Source organism: Tamandua tetradactyla, chromosome 4, assembly GCF_023851605.1.
Source record: "Tamandua tetradactyla isolate mTamTet1 chromosome 4, mTamTet1.pri, whole genome shotgun sequence".
NCBI lineage: Eukaryota > Metazoa > Chordata > Mammalia > Pilosa > Myrmecophagidae > Tamandua > Tamandua tetradactyla.
Genome location: NC_135330.1, coordinates 58,875,068 through 58,889,079, shown reverse-complemented (window position 1 = coordinate 58,889,079; position 14,012 = coordinate 58,875,068). Strand labels below are relative to the sequence as shown.

General features: G+C 41.4%; 1 protein-coding gene and 1 long non-coding RNA gene across 11 annotated transcripts in view; one reads left to right on the top strand and one right to left on the bottom strand.

Moving 5' to 3' along the window:
* The window catches only part of NAV1 (neuron navigator 1), a 277,062-nt gene that overhangs the window by 6,759 nt on the left and 256,291 nt on the right, over nucleotides 1–14,012 (bottom strand). For all 8 annotated transcript variants that reach the window (XM_077157383.1, XM_077157386.1, XM_077157387.1 and 5 more), the window contains 12 exons: nucleotides 11,957–12,153; nucleotides 11,487–11,679; nucleotides 11,228–11,396; nucleotides 10,824–10,921; nucleotides 10,542–10,637; nucleotides 10,138–10,297; nucleotides 9,495–9,730; nucleotides 8,489–8,643; nucleotides 8,270–8,341; nucleotides 7,587–7,783; nucleotides 6,950–7,068; nucleotides 5,422–5,619 (listed from right to left, as the gene is read on the bottom strand). In XM_077157383.1, the coding sequence (XP_077013498.1) occupies nucleotides 5,422–5,619; nucleotides 6,950–7,068; nucleotides 7,587–7,783; nucleotides 8,270–8,341; nucleotides 8,489–8,643; nucleotides 9,495–9,730; nucleotides 10,138–10,297; nucleotides 10,542–10,637; nucleotides 10,824–10,921; nucleotides 11,228–11,396; nucleotides 11,487–11,679; nucleotides 11,957–12,153 (1,890 nt within the window). The remainder of the gene's footprint in view (nucleotides 1–5,421; nucleotides 5,620–6,949; nucleotides 7,069–7,586; nucleotides 7,784–8,269; nucleotides 8,342–8,488; nucleotides 8,644–9,494; nucleotides 9,731–10,137; nucleotides 10,298–10,541; nucleotides 10,638–10,823; nucleotides 10,922–11,227; nucleotides 11,397–11,486; nucleotides 11,680–11,956; nucleotides 12,154–14,012) is intronic.
* Nucleotides 4,041–14,012, top strand: part of LOC143680846 (uncharacterized) — a 38,574-nt gene continuing 28,602 nt past the window's right edge. The window contains exons 1-4 of one of the 3 annotated variants that reach the window (XR_013174207.1): nucleotides 4,041–4,104; nucleotides 4,984–5,035; nucleotides 5,386–5,480; nucleotides 11,224–11,415. This is a non-coding gene — a long non-coding RNA (uncharacterized LOC143680846). Of the gene's footprint in view, nucleotides 4,105–4,983; nucleotides 5,078–5,385; nucleotides 5,481–11,223; nucleotides 11,416–14,012 lie in introns of all 3 variants that reach the window. The other 2 variants (XR_013174205.1, XR_013174206.1) reach the window with 2 other exon arrangements.

Below are 14,012 nucleotides of genomic sequence, written 5' to 3'. Positions count from 1 at the left end.
GTGGTTCATGAAAAATAGCAAAGATAGCTTCAACTTGGCTTTTAAATATGTGCATGTAGAACAGAGACTTGGGAGCAGCTCTACTGAAAGAGGTGCTGTTCTGTGACATGTGAGGGCATACCAAAAAGAACAATACAACCTCTTGCTTTTGAGGTATTTATGCTCCAGTGGAGGACAGAGGCACATAGATACCAGCCGATACTGGGAAGAATATGACAAGTGCCATAATAATATCTTTGTTTTGAACAATTTCCCCTTCCAATAGAATGTAACCCAACAGATAAACTTAACATTATTTGAATCTCTTTCTCCCCACCGTAGCTCACAAGCTCTGCTGCTTCATATCAAATCTAAACTCAGTATATTCAGCTCCTACCCTCTTTACCTGTTTTTATCCCTAGATATTTTAAGATTGGGAACCTCCATTTCTGCTAGGTAAGTCTGATTGAGTCTCTACTGAATTTGTTTTCCATATTTCCATTTACATGATTATTAACAGTTCTTCTGATTTAAAAGTGTTTTTACACAGAGAACATCTGTTTTCAAGAAAGACAAAATTAAAAAAAAAAAGTATTATTGGAACTTCCGGGGAAGATGTCAGAATAGGGAGCTATAGGACTCATTCTTCCTCCAAAACAGCTCCTAGACAGGCAGAAACTGTCTGAAACAACTGCTCTGGGGCTCCAGAGGCCAGAGGAGTACTGTGTAGCATCCAGGGAAGAGCAGGATGAAGAGACTGAGAAACTGCCATAAAAAACTGAGTAACTTTCTCTACGGTGGTGCTGACACCCACTGCCCCTCCTTGCGGGTGGTCACTTTGGGTCTGGCCCCTGGCTGGCAGCTGTGAGCGGACAGGGATGTGAAAGCCTTCCTTCCCAAGAACAGGGAGTCTGGGAGCTGGGGTGGGACAGCTAAGTACAGATCATAGCTTTTGATCAGAAAATTTAGATTGTAGGGTTCTAGTTCTGAATCACTGTCCTGCCCCAGACAGAAACTGCCCAGCCATTGTTTCAGACTCGCCCCTAACAGGGCAAAGACGGTGGAAGTTTGAAGACAGTACCTCCGTGGGGCTGCAGGGAAGAGTTTGCTGAAGAGTACCACCTGCCAGGCAGACTAGGAAAGTGCAGCCTCCAGGAGCTGACAAAAAGACTTTTTGGGGTCTTTCCTGATCCCTTCCCTAGGAACATTTGAAACTGGTTGGACTCCCTTCAGGGCCCTATTTTGGCTGTGAAATACAAAATTGAGAAAGTCCTCTCCAGGGTGATCCTCCTCCCAGAATTTGCCCTCCAGGAAAAAGCAGCTAGAGGCAATGAAAAGAGAGTAAAACAAGATAAAAAACTATAGAGGCAAAACAAAAGCAAACAAAATGGATCAAGATTCTCAGAGAAAGAACAGAGGAAACAAATACAGGCCAACAGAGATGGCCTAGTCAAAGGAACAAATTAAAAAATTGGAGACACAGAATTTGGAACTACTCAAAGATGTTCACGCGAATTTCCTAAATCAACTCAAAGAGATGAAGGAAAATATGGCTAAAGAGATAAAGGATTTAAGGAAACATGGGAGAACATAAAGAAGAATTTGAAAACATGAAAAGAAACATAACAGGACTTACGGGAGTGAACGGCATAAAATATAAGAGATTAAAAATACTCTAGAGGGCGGGCCACAGTGGCTCAGCAGGCAAGAATGCTTGCCTGCCATGCCAGAGGATCCGGGTTCAATTCCCGGTGCCTGCCCATGTAAAAAACAAACAAACAAACAAACAAAAAACACACACAACACTCTAGAGGCAAACAACAGCAGATTTGAACAGGCAGAAGAAAGAATCAGTGAGCTAGAAGATAGGACATTTGAAATCTTATGGACAGAAGAGCAGAAAGAAAACAGAATGGAAAAAATTGAGCAGGATCTCAGGGATTTGAGTGACAACATGAGGCGCACAAACATACATATCTTGGGTGTCCTAGAAGAGAAGGGAAAAAGGACAAAAAGAATATTTGAAGCAATAATGGTTGAAAATATCCCAACTCTTATGAAAGATATAAATATACATGTCCCAGAAATGCAATGTACTCCAAACAGAACAAATCCTATCAGACAAACTCCAAGTCTCAAAACAATCAGAATCCCAAAGGTTAGAGAAGCCTGAAAGCAGCAGAGAAAAGCAATTTGTCACAAAGAAGGTATAATGGTTTGGAGGCTTTATGGACTCCACAAAAGTATGTTCTTTTGTTAATCCATTCCTGTGGGTGTAGACCTGTTGTAGGTGGGACCTTTTGATTAGGTTATTTGAATTGAGATGTGATCCATCCAATTCAGAGGGGTCTTAATCCTCTCGCTAGAGTCCTTTATACAAGGACAAAACACAAAGAAGTTAAGAAATGAAATCAGAGTCGCTCACAGAAAAAGCCCCAGAGAAGCTGAGAGGAAGTGACTGAAGCCAGAAGCTAGAAGCAGTGAAATCTGGGAGAAAAGGACCAGCACATGCAGGTAATTTGCCTTGCTATTGGACAGAGGAGCCTAATCTCATCACCAGTTGGTCTTCAGAGAAGGTATTGTCCTGTTGATGCCTTAATTTGGACATTTTTCATGGCTTAAGAATGTAAACTTGTAAATTAATAAATCCCCATTGTTAAAAGACAACCCATTTCTGGTATATTGCATTCTGCAGCTTTAGCAAGCCAAAATACAAGGGAACAGCAATAAGATTAAGTGCTGATTTCTCATCAGAAACAATGAAGGCGAGAAGTCAGTGGTATGAGGTATTTTAGAGAAAAACCTGTCATCCAAGAATTCTTTATCTGGCAAAACTGTCTTTCAGAAATGAGGGAGAGCTTAAAATATTAACAGATAAACAGAAACTGAGAGAGTCTGTCAACAAGAGACCTGCCCTACAATAAATACTAACGAGGGTTCTGCAGGCTAAAAGGAAAAGACAGGAGAGAGAGGCTTGGAGGAAAGTATAGAAATGAAAATGATCATAATGGTAACTAAAATGGTAAAAAGAGAGACAAAAATAAGATATGACATATAAAAGCCAGAGGGTAGAATGGTTGAAGTAAGAAGTGCCTTTAACACTGAAGTAATAACATTCAGTGTTAATGGATTAAACTTCCTGATCAAAAGACGCCCAGATTGGCAGAACAGATAAAATAAGTATTATCCATCATATGCTGTCTACAAGAGACTCACCTTAGACCCAAGAACACAAATGGATTGAAAGTGAAAGACTGGAAATAGATATCCCACACAAACAGTAACCAAAAATGAGCTGGGGTAGCTATATTAATATCAGACCAAATAGACTTAAACTGCAAAACTGTTATAGCAGACAAAGAAGGGTACTATATTTTAATAAAAGGAGCAACCCACGAGATAACAATCATAAATATTTAGCATCTAAGCAGGGTATGCTCCAAATACATGAGGCAAATACTGGTAAAACTGAAGGGAGAACATATCTAGCAATTAGGGAAATGCAAATCAAAACCACAATGAAACATCATTTTACACCTACTAGAATGGTCATTATTAAAAAAACAGAAAACTGTAAGTGTTGGAGAGGATGTAGAGAAATGGGGGCTCACATTCATTACTGGTGGGGATGTAAAATAGTGTAGCTGCTGTGGAAGACAGTTTGGTGGTTCCTCAGGAAGCTAAGTATAGAACTGCCATTATGATCTGGCAATCCTGTACTAGATATATACCCAGAAGAACTGAAAGCAGGAACAAGAACAGACATTTGCACACTGATGTTCATGTGGCATTATCCACAATTGCCAAAAAATGAAAGCAACCCAAGTGTCCTTCAGTCAAGAAATAGATAAACAAAATGTGGTAAATACAAACAATGCAGTATTATTCAGCAGTAAGAAGGAATGAAGTCCTGATTCATGTGACAACATGGATGAACCTTGAGGACATTTTATTGAGTGAAATAAGCCAGACACAAAAGGACAAATATTGTATGACCTCACTATTATGAACTAATTATAATAAGCAAACTCACAGAATTAGAATCTAGAATATAGGTTACCAGGAGATAGAATGAGGGCAGAGAATGGGGAACTGATGCTTAATTTGTATAGAATTTCTAATTAGGTTGATTATAAATGTTTAGAAATGGATAGATGTGATGGTAGTACATTATAGTGAGTGTAATTATCAGTGTTGAATTATGTGTGTGAATGTGGTTGAAAGGGGAAGTTTAGGGTCATGTGAGACTGTGGTTAATACTACAAATATAAGAATGTTCTTTCATGAACTATAACATGTATGTCACTTACAAGGTGTTAATAATAGCATGGTAAATGGAAAAAATACACTTAATACAAAATATGAATATACAGTAATATTTTAATATTCTTTCATCAGTTGTAACAAAGGTACCACACCACTGCTAAGTGTCAACAATAGTGTGATATAAGCAGTATGGGGTTTTTCTTTTTTGAGTAATGAAAGCATTCTAAAATTGATTGTGGTGATGAAATGTACAGCTCTGTGATTATACTGAGAGCCACTGATTGTACACTTTGGATGGATTGTATTGTGTGTGAGACTATCTAAAAAAAAAACTGCTTATAAGAAAAGGTATTATGACTAAAATGGAAGCATAACCTATTTAAAAGGTAAACTGCAGGGTCATAGGATTTGTGTACGTTAAATTTTAATGTAATCTGTCAAATTATTCTCCAAAATGGCTTAACCAATTAACACTCTCACCAGCAGAATATGGAAGCACAACCATTACTTTTGCTAATTTGAAATAGTATCCCCTTGTTTTAATCTGCCTTTCTTCAATTATTAGAGAGAGTGTATTTTTATGGTTATATTGGCTACTTGGCTGTCCTTTACTCATATCCTGTTCATATAAGTTGTCCATTCTTTTATTGTCCGTTCTACAGCTCAATCCTCTTTTGGTTATAGGCATTGTAAATATTTTCCTCCAGTGTGTTACTTGTCTCAACCTTCTTTCTACAGGGGCTCCATGAACTCCATTTAGTGGAACAATCTTCAGAAGACAAATTTCAGGGTAAATATTAGAATAGAGGAGAAGTATAGAGAGAGTGCTGAGGTACCCTACTTGCTGCTCTACATCTTTGGTTGATATTCCTATATGGGGTCTGCCTGAAACTCAGGTCTTTGCTAGAACACAGCTTGCTGGGATGTGTTATTATTTAGCTTTAAGCTGGATCCCAGGCATGCAATCTTTATGATCCAGGACTCTAATATTCAGAGTACCTCACTGGTCTCATCTCAGTCCTAGCCCTGCTGATAGTCTTTAGCTTCTAGGCCACCATAAGTGGAGACATGAAGAGTGATAAGAATTCAGTTTTACAGTATTCTTACTTTAAAAAAAAATTATTTATTTTTATTTTTTAGTACTCTTACTTTTACCTGAGAATGGCATCTACTCACCAGAGGGTCCGAGTCCAGAGAACTTGGAGTGCTATCTTTGACGGTCCTGTCCTCGGGAGGTGAGGCAATGCTGTGAGGACCCACAGTGGGTGGGGGGAGGTGGTACAGCTTTGATTGGTCTTGTTGGGCTGATGGCCAGGGAAGAGTGTCCCGGACCCACTCCACTGGGTCTTCCCAAGCTGCTTTCTGTCCGTGGACCTGGAGAGGAGATGTATGTTACTGAGAGGGGAATCCACAGATTAGAGGCTTGTTCCTGTAGTCTCCTGATGGTTAACCACAAAAGAACATTCTCCCTGGGAATATGCATTTCTTCAAATGTAAAGCCTTAAGCTCTGAGCCCCATGGAATTTTCATGAGTTTCCCAACAAGGGAAATAAATTGGTGTAAATTGGTAAATTTTGGTGGATAATTTGGCAAAATTATATTAAAATTCAACATGCACAAAACCTATGACCTTGCAATTTTAACCTTTCAAGTAGGAAATTCTTACATATTAGCCATAGTAACCTTTAAAAATTTTTTTGACTATCTTGAAAACAGATGCTGTCTGTTTAAAAACACCATTAGATTGGAAAACTATTAATATTCATGTAGCTTTTACTAAAAATACAAGATTTATTTGTAATTAAAAATTAGTTTTTGGCATCAATCTGATCACACTTCTAGAAATCTGTAATAGCATGGGGAGATACCTATCTTAATAATGAATTATTTGAAAAATTATTAAACAACAATATGGGTCTATTTTGATCCCTTTTCCCTGACCTTAAAGTCGGTACCTGCACTTGTTATTTTTGTCCTTTTCAAAATGACCATGTTTATTAAAAAAGAGTTAATCTTTCAATAAAGATGAACTTTTACTTTCAATAAAGTAAAAGCTGCTATAATAAAAAAAATAATGAATTACTTTTATGAAAAATACCTGACCAAAATCTTCTAGTCATTGCATTGTAGTTCATTAGGGCTGAAATGGATCTCAGTGATCATTACTTCCTAATAAACAGGTGGGAAAACTGAGGAGATTTTTAACAAATGACACCTTCCTTTTGCACAAAATTTTTATTCTAACTTTTAAAAATCTTTCCATATATTAATTTTATCTTCAGAACAACCTAGTGAATTAGGGAGAATAGAATTTATCTCCTCTTTACATATGAGGAAGTTAAGAAAAGTTAAGTAACTTGACCAAAGTTAACATATTTATTAATAGTTAGTAATGAGCTAAGGCTATAACAGGGCTTTACTTAATTCTTAGCTCTATTGTTTTTATATTTACTCTGACCCTTAGAGAGGGTTTGTATTTAGCTTAGAGCCAGAAGGCATAGGATGGAAAGTGATCAGTTAGCCTTTTGCTGAATGGTTCCTGAAGGCAGGAAAGCAGAGTCTATCCAGCACCTTACTTTACCTATTAGAAAGAGAAATAACTAATCTCCAATCACCCTGTGCCTAACATTTAAGCAATTTTCTACTTTGCTAGTTAGGATAGCCTGAACTTGGAGTTTGAATAGAGTTAGAGGAGAGGAGCCACCTTGATTCCATCCTTGGCTCCTTCCTGTAGGTAGGGAATGATAGAATTGTTCCACAGGTCAATGAACCAGGTCCGGAAGTCCTCAATGCCAATGGGGCAGGACAGGAAGAAGCAAGGGCCTGTGGAAAAGGATAAAGCAGGCCATGAAGATGCCAGAGAACCTATTTCTGCCCATTTTCCTTCTTAGTCTCAGGCAGTAGGGTCTGATATCCAAAAGGAGTAAAGGAAATTTAAAGTAGAGCTATACTAAGATTGTTCTCAAGACAAGTGGATGCTGACTGCCTGGCTGGCAAGCTCATAAGTAATGCTTTCACAAGGTGAAAGTGAGATAAAGGAGTGAGGGTGAATTTTAAAATTTCCTCCTAAATACTTTCCCTCCTTTTCTCCATTAATTATGGGAAAAAATGAGGGATAATGGTTAGCCTTCTGATGACTGAAGTAATTTACCCAAATCATGGTACTAACCGTGTCAGGAATGCTTGTTATGTAATGAAGCAGCTCTAAATCTAAAGCTACGAGACTGGCAACTTTTTTACATGCTGAAGACTCTAGAAAGAAAAGGGAGCATCCCTCCAGGTGGTAAAGTAGAAAAGGGAAGCCACTTCCTGACCCCAGGGGGGAAGCTGATCCCCAGTACCGATGAGGAAGTCTGAGGTGCTGTGCTTCTCAAGGAAGGTGTGGAGATGATACCACAGCTTGGGTACCCAGTCGAGCACCCGAAGCAGCTCTTCCTTGTTGGCATTGATGTCGCTGTCTGACTCTACCAGCTTCCTCCTCAGGTAACGAACCAAGAAGCCATTGGCTGGCTCCACGTTGTTGGAGAAGGTCAGCATCCTGCCGCCAGGGATGGGGAGAGTAGGGTCAGAGTGGCAATGGGGACATTGTCAGGGTGCATCCCCTGCCAGTCCTTCCCTCCTCTTGCCAGCCTCCCACTAAAGCCCATTTGGTTTCTTCTCAGGTAATAGTGGGGGCAATTGAAGTCAAGGCAGCAGCCCTAGGCAGGCAGAGTTGACTTTTAAATCACAGCAGCCCTCTTTAGATAACCATCGGACCTCTCTGATGCAGGTCAGAGGGTGTGAGGGCAGAGAATCTGTATTTCAGTTATATAGCTGGGTTTCTTCTAGTTTTGCAGTCCTTTCTTTTCCTCAACCCTGGACTTGACATGGCAAATACACCTACTCTCTCGTCCCAATCTGGAAGGCTCTGGCTAGTTCTCATTCCTTCTGCTGTCTTACGCCCCTCTGTCCAGAGCCCTGGATTTAACTAGTTTATAGACTCTTGGGTAGGGTTGGAAGGTTCATCCAGGGCCATAGTCCTTACCTGAAGCTCAAGTGCAAGCCATGGTTGGGTGTCATTTTTACAGGCTGATTGGTGGTACCTATGATATAGGGACTGTGGGAAGAAAGAGGAAAAAGATTCACTTAAGAGTTGTCTTAATACTGCTTTCTGCCATGTGCACATGATAGGAAGCTCACAGGTTGAACTGGATGGGCTCTCCCTCCTTCCACTGTCATGAGTTTGGACCTGACCCGAGCTCACCATTTGTGATACTTGCAGGTGAGGGCCCCATTCACCAGCTCACTGATAGAGCCTGCTTCACTCAGGTCATCTAATAGTATCACCAGGGGGACATCCCCAATTCCTGTTTCCCGGTCTATCTGGTTGGCCAGGTTGGAGAGATATAATTGAAGATCCTAGAATAAAAGAAGGACAGTGACTCAGCATTCAGGAGTAATGAGCACTTGGACCAGCCATTTTTATTGAAGAAATTATGCTAATTCTAGGTTTCCTAGGGGCCTTTAGTTCCTATTGATGCACTTGGGACGTGTGATTATAGAACCAGATCATGACAGACTGATGATCCTAAAGGTTCTAAACCAGTCTTCTTAAACAGTGACCTCTAAATCTACTGGAGGTGGGAAACACATGCTATTTCCTAAATGGATTTTCACTGAGTTGGTAACAAGAACTGTCATTAATGGAAGCATCTCCCCAAGCTGGGGAAGGCCAAGATTTGTACCAATTCTCTACCCAAGAGACATCAGGATTTGGTAGAGAAGGCCACATGACATGTAACATTTAATTCTGAGTGTTTTTTCCCAGAAAGCCCAAGGTCAGAGAATAATACTGCAAAGAGAGGTAGAGGGAAGAAAATAAAAGAGAAGGGATGGGATTGACTGGGTTGGCTGAGACTTAGGTGGAAATAAAGAGGATGTAGCTTAATGATCAAGTAATGGGAAAGGAGCTTTACATAGGATAGGGAAAGCATGGAGAAAGAAGGGAATTAAGGATAAATCAGTCAATGGCCAATGGAGCCCTCACCTGCAAGTCTGGAAAGGGACTGAGGGCAAAGGGTGGAAGAAGATGAGAAAAGAGGATGAGTAGGGAGGGAAGGAAAAGGGAACACTGAAGAGCAAAGAAAGATTAAGGCAGGGGCAAAGAAAGGAAAAGGAAATGATGGGGGAGGAAGTGGCCTGGGAAGAGAGAGTCTTGAGTGAGGCTGAGGTGTGAACAAAGACTGGCAGGGGTCTCAGGAGGCAGCTACCTTGCAAGACTGCTGGTGCATGTTGAAGGTGCTGACGATGCCCTCAGTGACCTCGCGGCCAGAGCGCTCCACTAGGTATTCAGCCAAGCGATTGGTCAGGTAGGTCTTCCCCGTGCCACTGGGGCCTGAGAGGATGAGGCGTCGGTGCTTGAGCAGGAGGCTTATGTAGTGCTGCATCATTGGCTTGGGAATCAGAGTCTCAAACACCAGGCTGTCAACGCATTTCTCCTTCAGACCTGAACACCCAAACCCAGAAAGCATGAGTTTTGACCAGAGCCCTGAGGATAACAAGTGACCCTGAAGAATATTTCTTCATTTGGGGCCCACTGAAAATACTCTTAGGTACTTGTCCCATCATTCTACAGGGATCCCCTAACTCCCTCCTTTAGAAAACTTAGGCTTGATTCTTAGGAACACACTTTGAGCTAGAGGTACCTGGGTGGAGTTAGCAGCCCAGCCTTGGCAAAACTGTCTCTGGGGACAAATGCTAGGCCTGGATCTTATTCATATTTTTCTATCTTACATTACTTAAGCACAGCGTGATCTTCATGTTATAGTTCCTCCATAAATTCTTGAGTAAATGAATGATTTGATGATCTCCTCCCTTCATCCCATACCAGTTCCCCAAGAGACAAAGACTGACCTTTGAGGGAGACTGATATGTTATTTACACCTCGTCGGCAAGGAGGCATCTCTGGCGGCTCAGCATCCAACACTCGTTTCACGTGGCTGATACTATAACCGTGGATGGACTCAGTACTTAGTCCCAGGGTAGAGGCTGGGTCCATTTTGGAAATATAGTCCTGACAGAATAGAAAGGAAGAAAGAAGATAGTGAGGAACACTGAGAAGATACAAACACAGATATAAAAGCTACAAGAACGAATGAATGTTAGTGGGAATGAAAGTAGATGGAGAAAGGGAGGAGCATATGCTTTTACTATTTAGTATCTCTCCATAAAGCATCGAAGGTTCCCAAGATCCCAGTGTGTGGATGGCTCAATATCCTGTGAAAGAACAAACTTTCTGAGTATATATATCCCTTTACCTTGAATACTTGGAAAACAGCTTCATCCAGTATCTTCCAGTCAACTTTTCCACTGACCTTGCTACATCCCAGGAGGAATTCTTGCTGTTTCAAGTCCTGTAAGGCCAAGGCAGAAGCCCGTGAGCCTCAGAGTAGATGACTGTAAGAAAGGGAGATCTTAAAAGGCCTTAGGAATATAGTACCCTGGTTTTGTGGGTATTCAGAATCCAGATTTTCTTGGCTAAAAATGACAGCATTGTGTTTGTTCATACATTGTTCCCCCCACCTCCCTAAGCTTCTTACCCCTTTGATGATGTGCTGGGGAGGCATCCTCACCACTACCCGTAGGGTCACTTCCTCCTTTGGGCCACAAGTGCTGATGCCATCCATAGGTGACAGATCTATGAGGTTGAGAAGAACCATTGGTTTTGGGGGAACCCACTCACTCTCCTTCCTAAACTTTCCAATCATTAACCTTTCCAAATAAGTCTTTTATTTCTCACAAAGAAGAAACAGAGGCAAAAACTGAAATACGATTAAGGTTGAAAGTCCATAATAAATCTTACTGTCTTATATCACCAGAGCATAGTTTAGGCATTGTTAATTCCCTGACCCAAGGAAGATGCTACCAGAGCAAGTGGAATGGTGTAACCATGAATAGAACCCTCTTCTCTCCACCCTTATATGTCCTTCTCTCAAATAGGTACCTGTATCTGTGAGACTTGGGCTGAAGGAATGGGTGAGTGCAAGACCCAGGGAGCGGCGAGGGGATGATAAAGCAGATGATCCAGGGACCTGCCCTGGAGTGGAGCCTGATGAGGGACCTGGGGCTACCTTCAGCCTGTCATTCTCTGCTTTCAGCAAGTCCACCTCCAACTGTGGCAAGAACAGACAGGTTAGTGTAGCAAATTTGGATGGGTCTCAAGGCTTGATCTGTTTCCTGCCAGCTTTCTGCCAGATATTGACCTGCATGTTGTGCATGGTCTCCCGAAGCTGGTCCAGTTGATGGGCAGAGTTGAGGGCTTCTAAGCGGATATCTGTAAGTTTCATCTCTTTTTCCCATAGCTCAGAACGTAACTCTGATACCTCCTTCTTCTCTGGCTCCTCTTCCTCATTGGCATGGAACAGCCTAGTGTGGGGAACTGAGTGAGCTGGGACCCTGTAAGAAAGTGAGAGTCAAGCCAGGCTACAAAGAAAAGCACTAGAGTTGATAGATAATACTGTTGATAGAGGCCTGTGATTGGTTGTCTTGGTTCCTCCTGCCCATAGGTACATAATTAGTAATGAGAGGAAAAGTCCATATATTGGTCTTATAAGCCAGGGAGAAGTCTGTAGTGGGATATTATTTGTATAGAGTTTGATGAGTTTACTCCCAACTCTAGCCAGCAGTTTACACTGACACCAGGCTAGGTGGAAGGTAGTTAGAGAACACTTACTCGGTGACATCAATCCCTACAGAAGATGAGTTGGAGGACTTGATAGAGGGTGAAGCAGTCTCTGTAGATCCATGCTGTAATTTGGGGGATGATGGGGCTGAGGAGTCAGGTGTGGCAATCTCCTCAATATCAGAGTATGAGGAAGCTGACTTGGGTCCCTTTTTTATACTGAAGGCTTTGTTGAAGGAACTTCGAAGCTAGAAAAAAGCAGATCCAGGTAGAGAAATGTTAGGGCTCCACCTTGTGCATGGGGAAGGACTGGTTTGGTGCTTCTGCGGCAAAGAGGTCTGGAGGCAGGGAATTTTCTTGCAGTAGTTAAGCCTCTCTCTATAAGGCTTCATTAATTTCAAGGGAACAGAAGAGTTGCCTAGAAATTAGGGCTGGGATAAAGGGTGGAGTCTTTGGGCCTGCTACTGGGGGCTATGGAAACTTCTTGGGCCTCCTCTCTCTCCCTTGGGGGAACCATTGCCTCTGAGGGGACAGAGAAAAGCTCCCAGCAGTCACATGGTATTCCTCTCAGTAATCCAACCCCAAGCAGAACCGGCAGAACAGTCTAGAGCCTAGCTCACTTTGGATGTCAGAATGCCACCTCTGACTAGGGCTTAAATAGGCCAACATCTACTCTACTGTCAACCAGAGACTAACAATATGACTGTAGAAATCAACAGAGGGAGTGATACAGTTTCTTTTAGTATCTCTTATACCTAGCACATCACAGAAAGGTTGAAACAATCAGATACAGATACTTTCTACTAATTCCATTCAAATGCCCTAGAGTAAGGGACACTTCCCAGCATAAGAACCTTACAGTACTTGGGATATTATTAATCTCTTCATAGCTTGTTTGGGTGTTAAGGATTTAGGGATGTGAGCTAGAGTTGCAAACCAGAGTCCTGTCTCACACCCATTCACATGCATCCATACAGCATGCATACACACACACAGGGACACAGATGTGGGATGGCAGCAAGAGACAGAGAGTAAAGGAGGGGTCAAAGGCTATAGGGGATAAAGGCAAACCAAATCTCTGGGACAGTGAGAGAAAATAACGGAAAATTTGGGGGTATCCTTTGCAAGTATCTCCCCTGGAGCACAGGAAAGCAGTTACATGATGATTGGAATTGGTGGGTGGTATGTGCTGGGGTCTCTACTAAGTAGCACATAGAGGAAGACTACTCTGGCTGAGATAGAACTGAATGAGAGAGTATGCGTGCATTTGACTAGTTGTAGGGGACATATTATCATCAAGCAGTCAGAGAGCAAAAAATACCATAAAGCTCAGTTCTCTGTAGAGAACTTTACTCTGTAGAGTAAAGGCCAGAGTTGACAAGCTTGAGACTAAATAACTGAAGGCAGACCTGGGACTAGAATCAAGGCTTTCTGATTTTTAATCCGATGGAATTTTCTCTACATCACTGCTTCGTGGGAAATCATGTTGTATATGTCTGTGTGTGCACACACACGCTATACAGAAAGAGATCTTGTGACTACAACTGCAAATTTTCCTGAAACATAAAGCCTTTTAAGATCAATAAAAGCCTAAATGAGAATAGTTTTCTATGTGTAGTTCAGTACTCCCCCAGCCAGAACTATTGGGAGATTTGATTGTTGTCATGTGGTTAAGGGTTCCATGGTCAAGTGAGTTCAGGAAACAATGGATTAAACAAAATGAAACAAGGTTCTTTACTGGAGGACTCTTAGAACTTTATTGGGTGAATGTGCACTGTAATAAATATTGTTTTTCAGATTTATCTGATGATGGTTATCACTTTTTAAGGAGCATTTAAATGGACTAGTTATCTGTAGAAAACACTTTGTTAATACTAATCTACTAAATCAAGTTTAAATAATTATCCTGGAATTTCCAGCTAAATGGGTCTTCTCCCTGCCTTACTGCTTCCATTCTGATCAGGCACTATCTGTGTAGAAAGGATTCCAACATATTCCTCTTTATCTATCACCATCCCTTCTCAGTTTGACTTTGACCTCCTCTGTGAGGTTTTCCTTTTCTATGGTAATTGCAATCTTATCCATGAACTTCTTTAGTTCATGAACT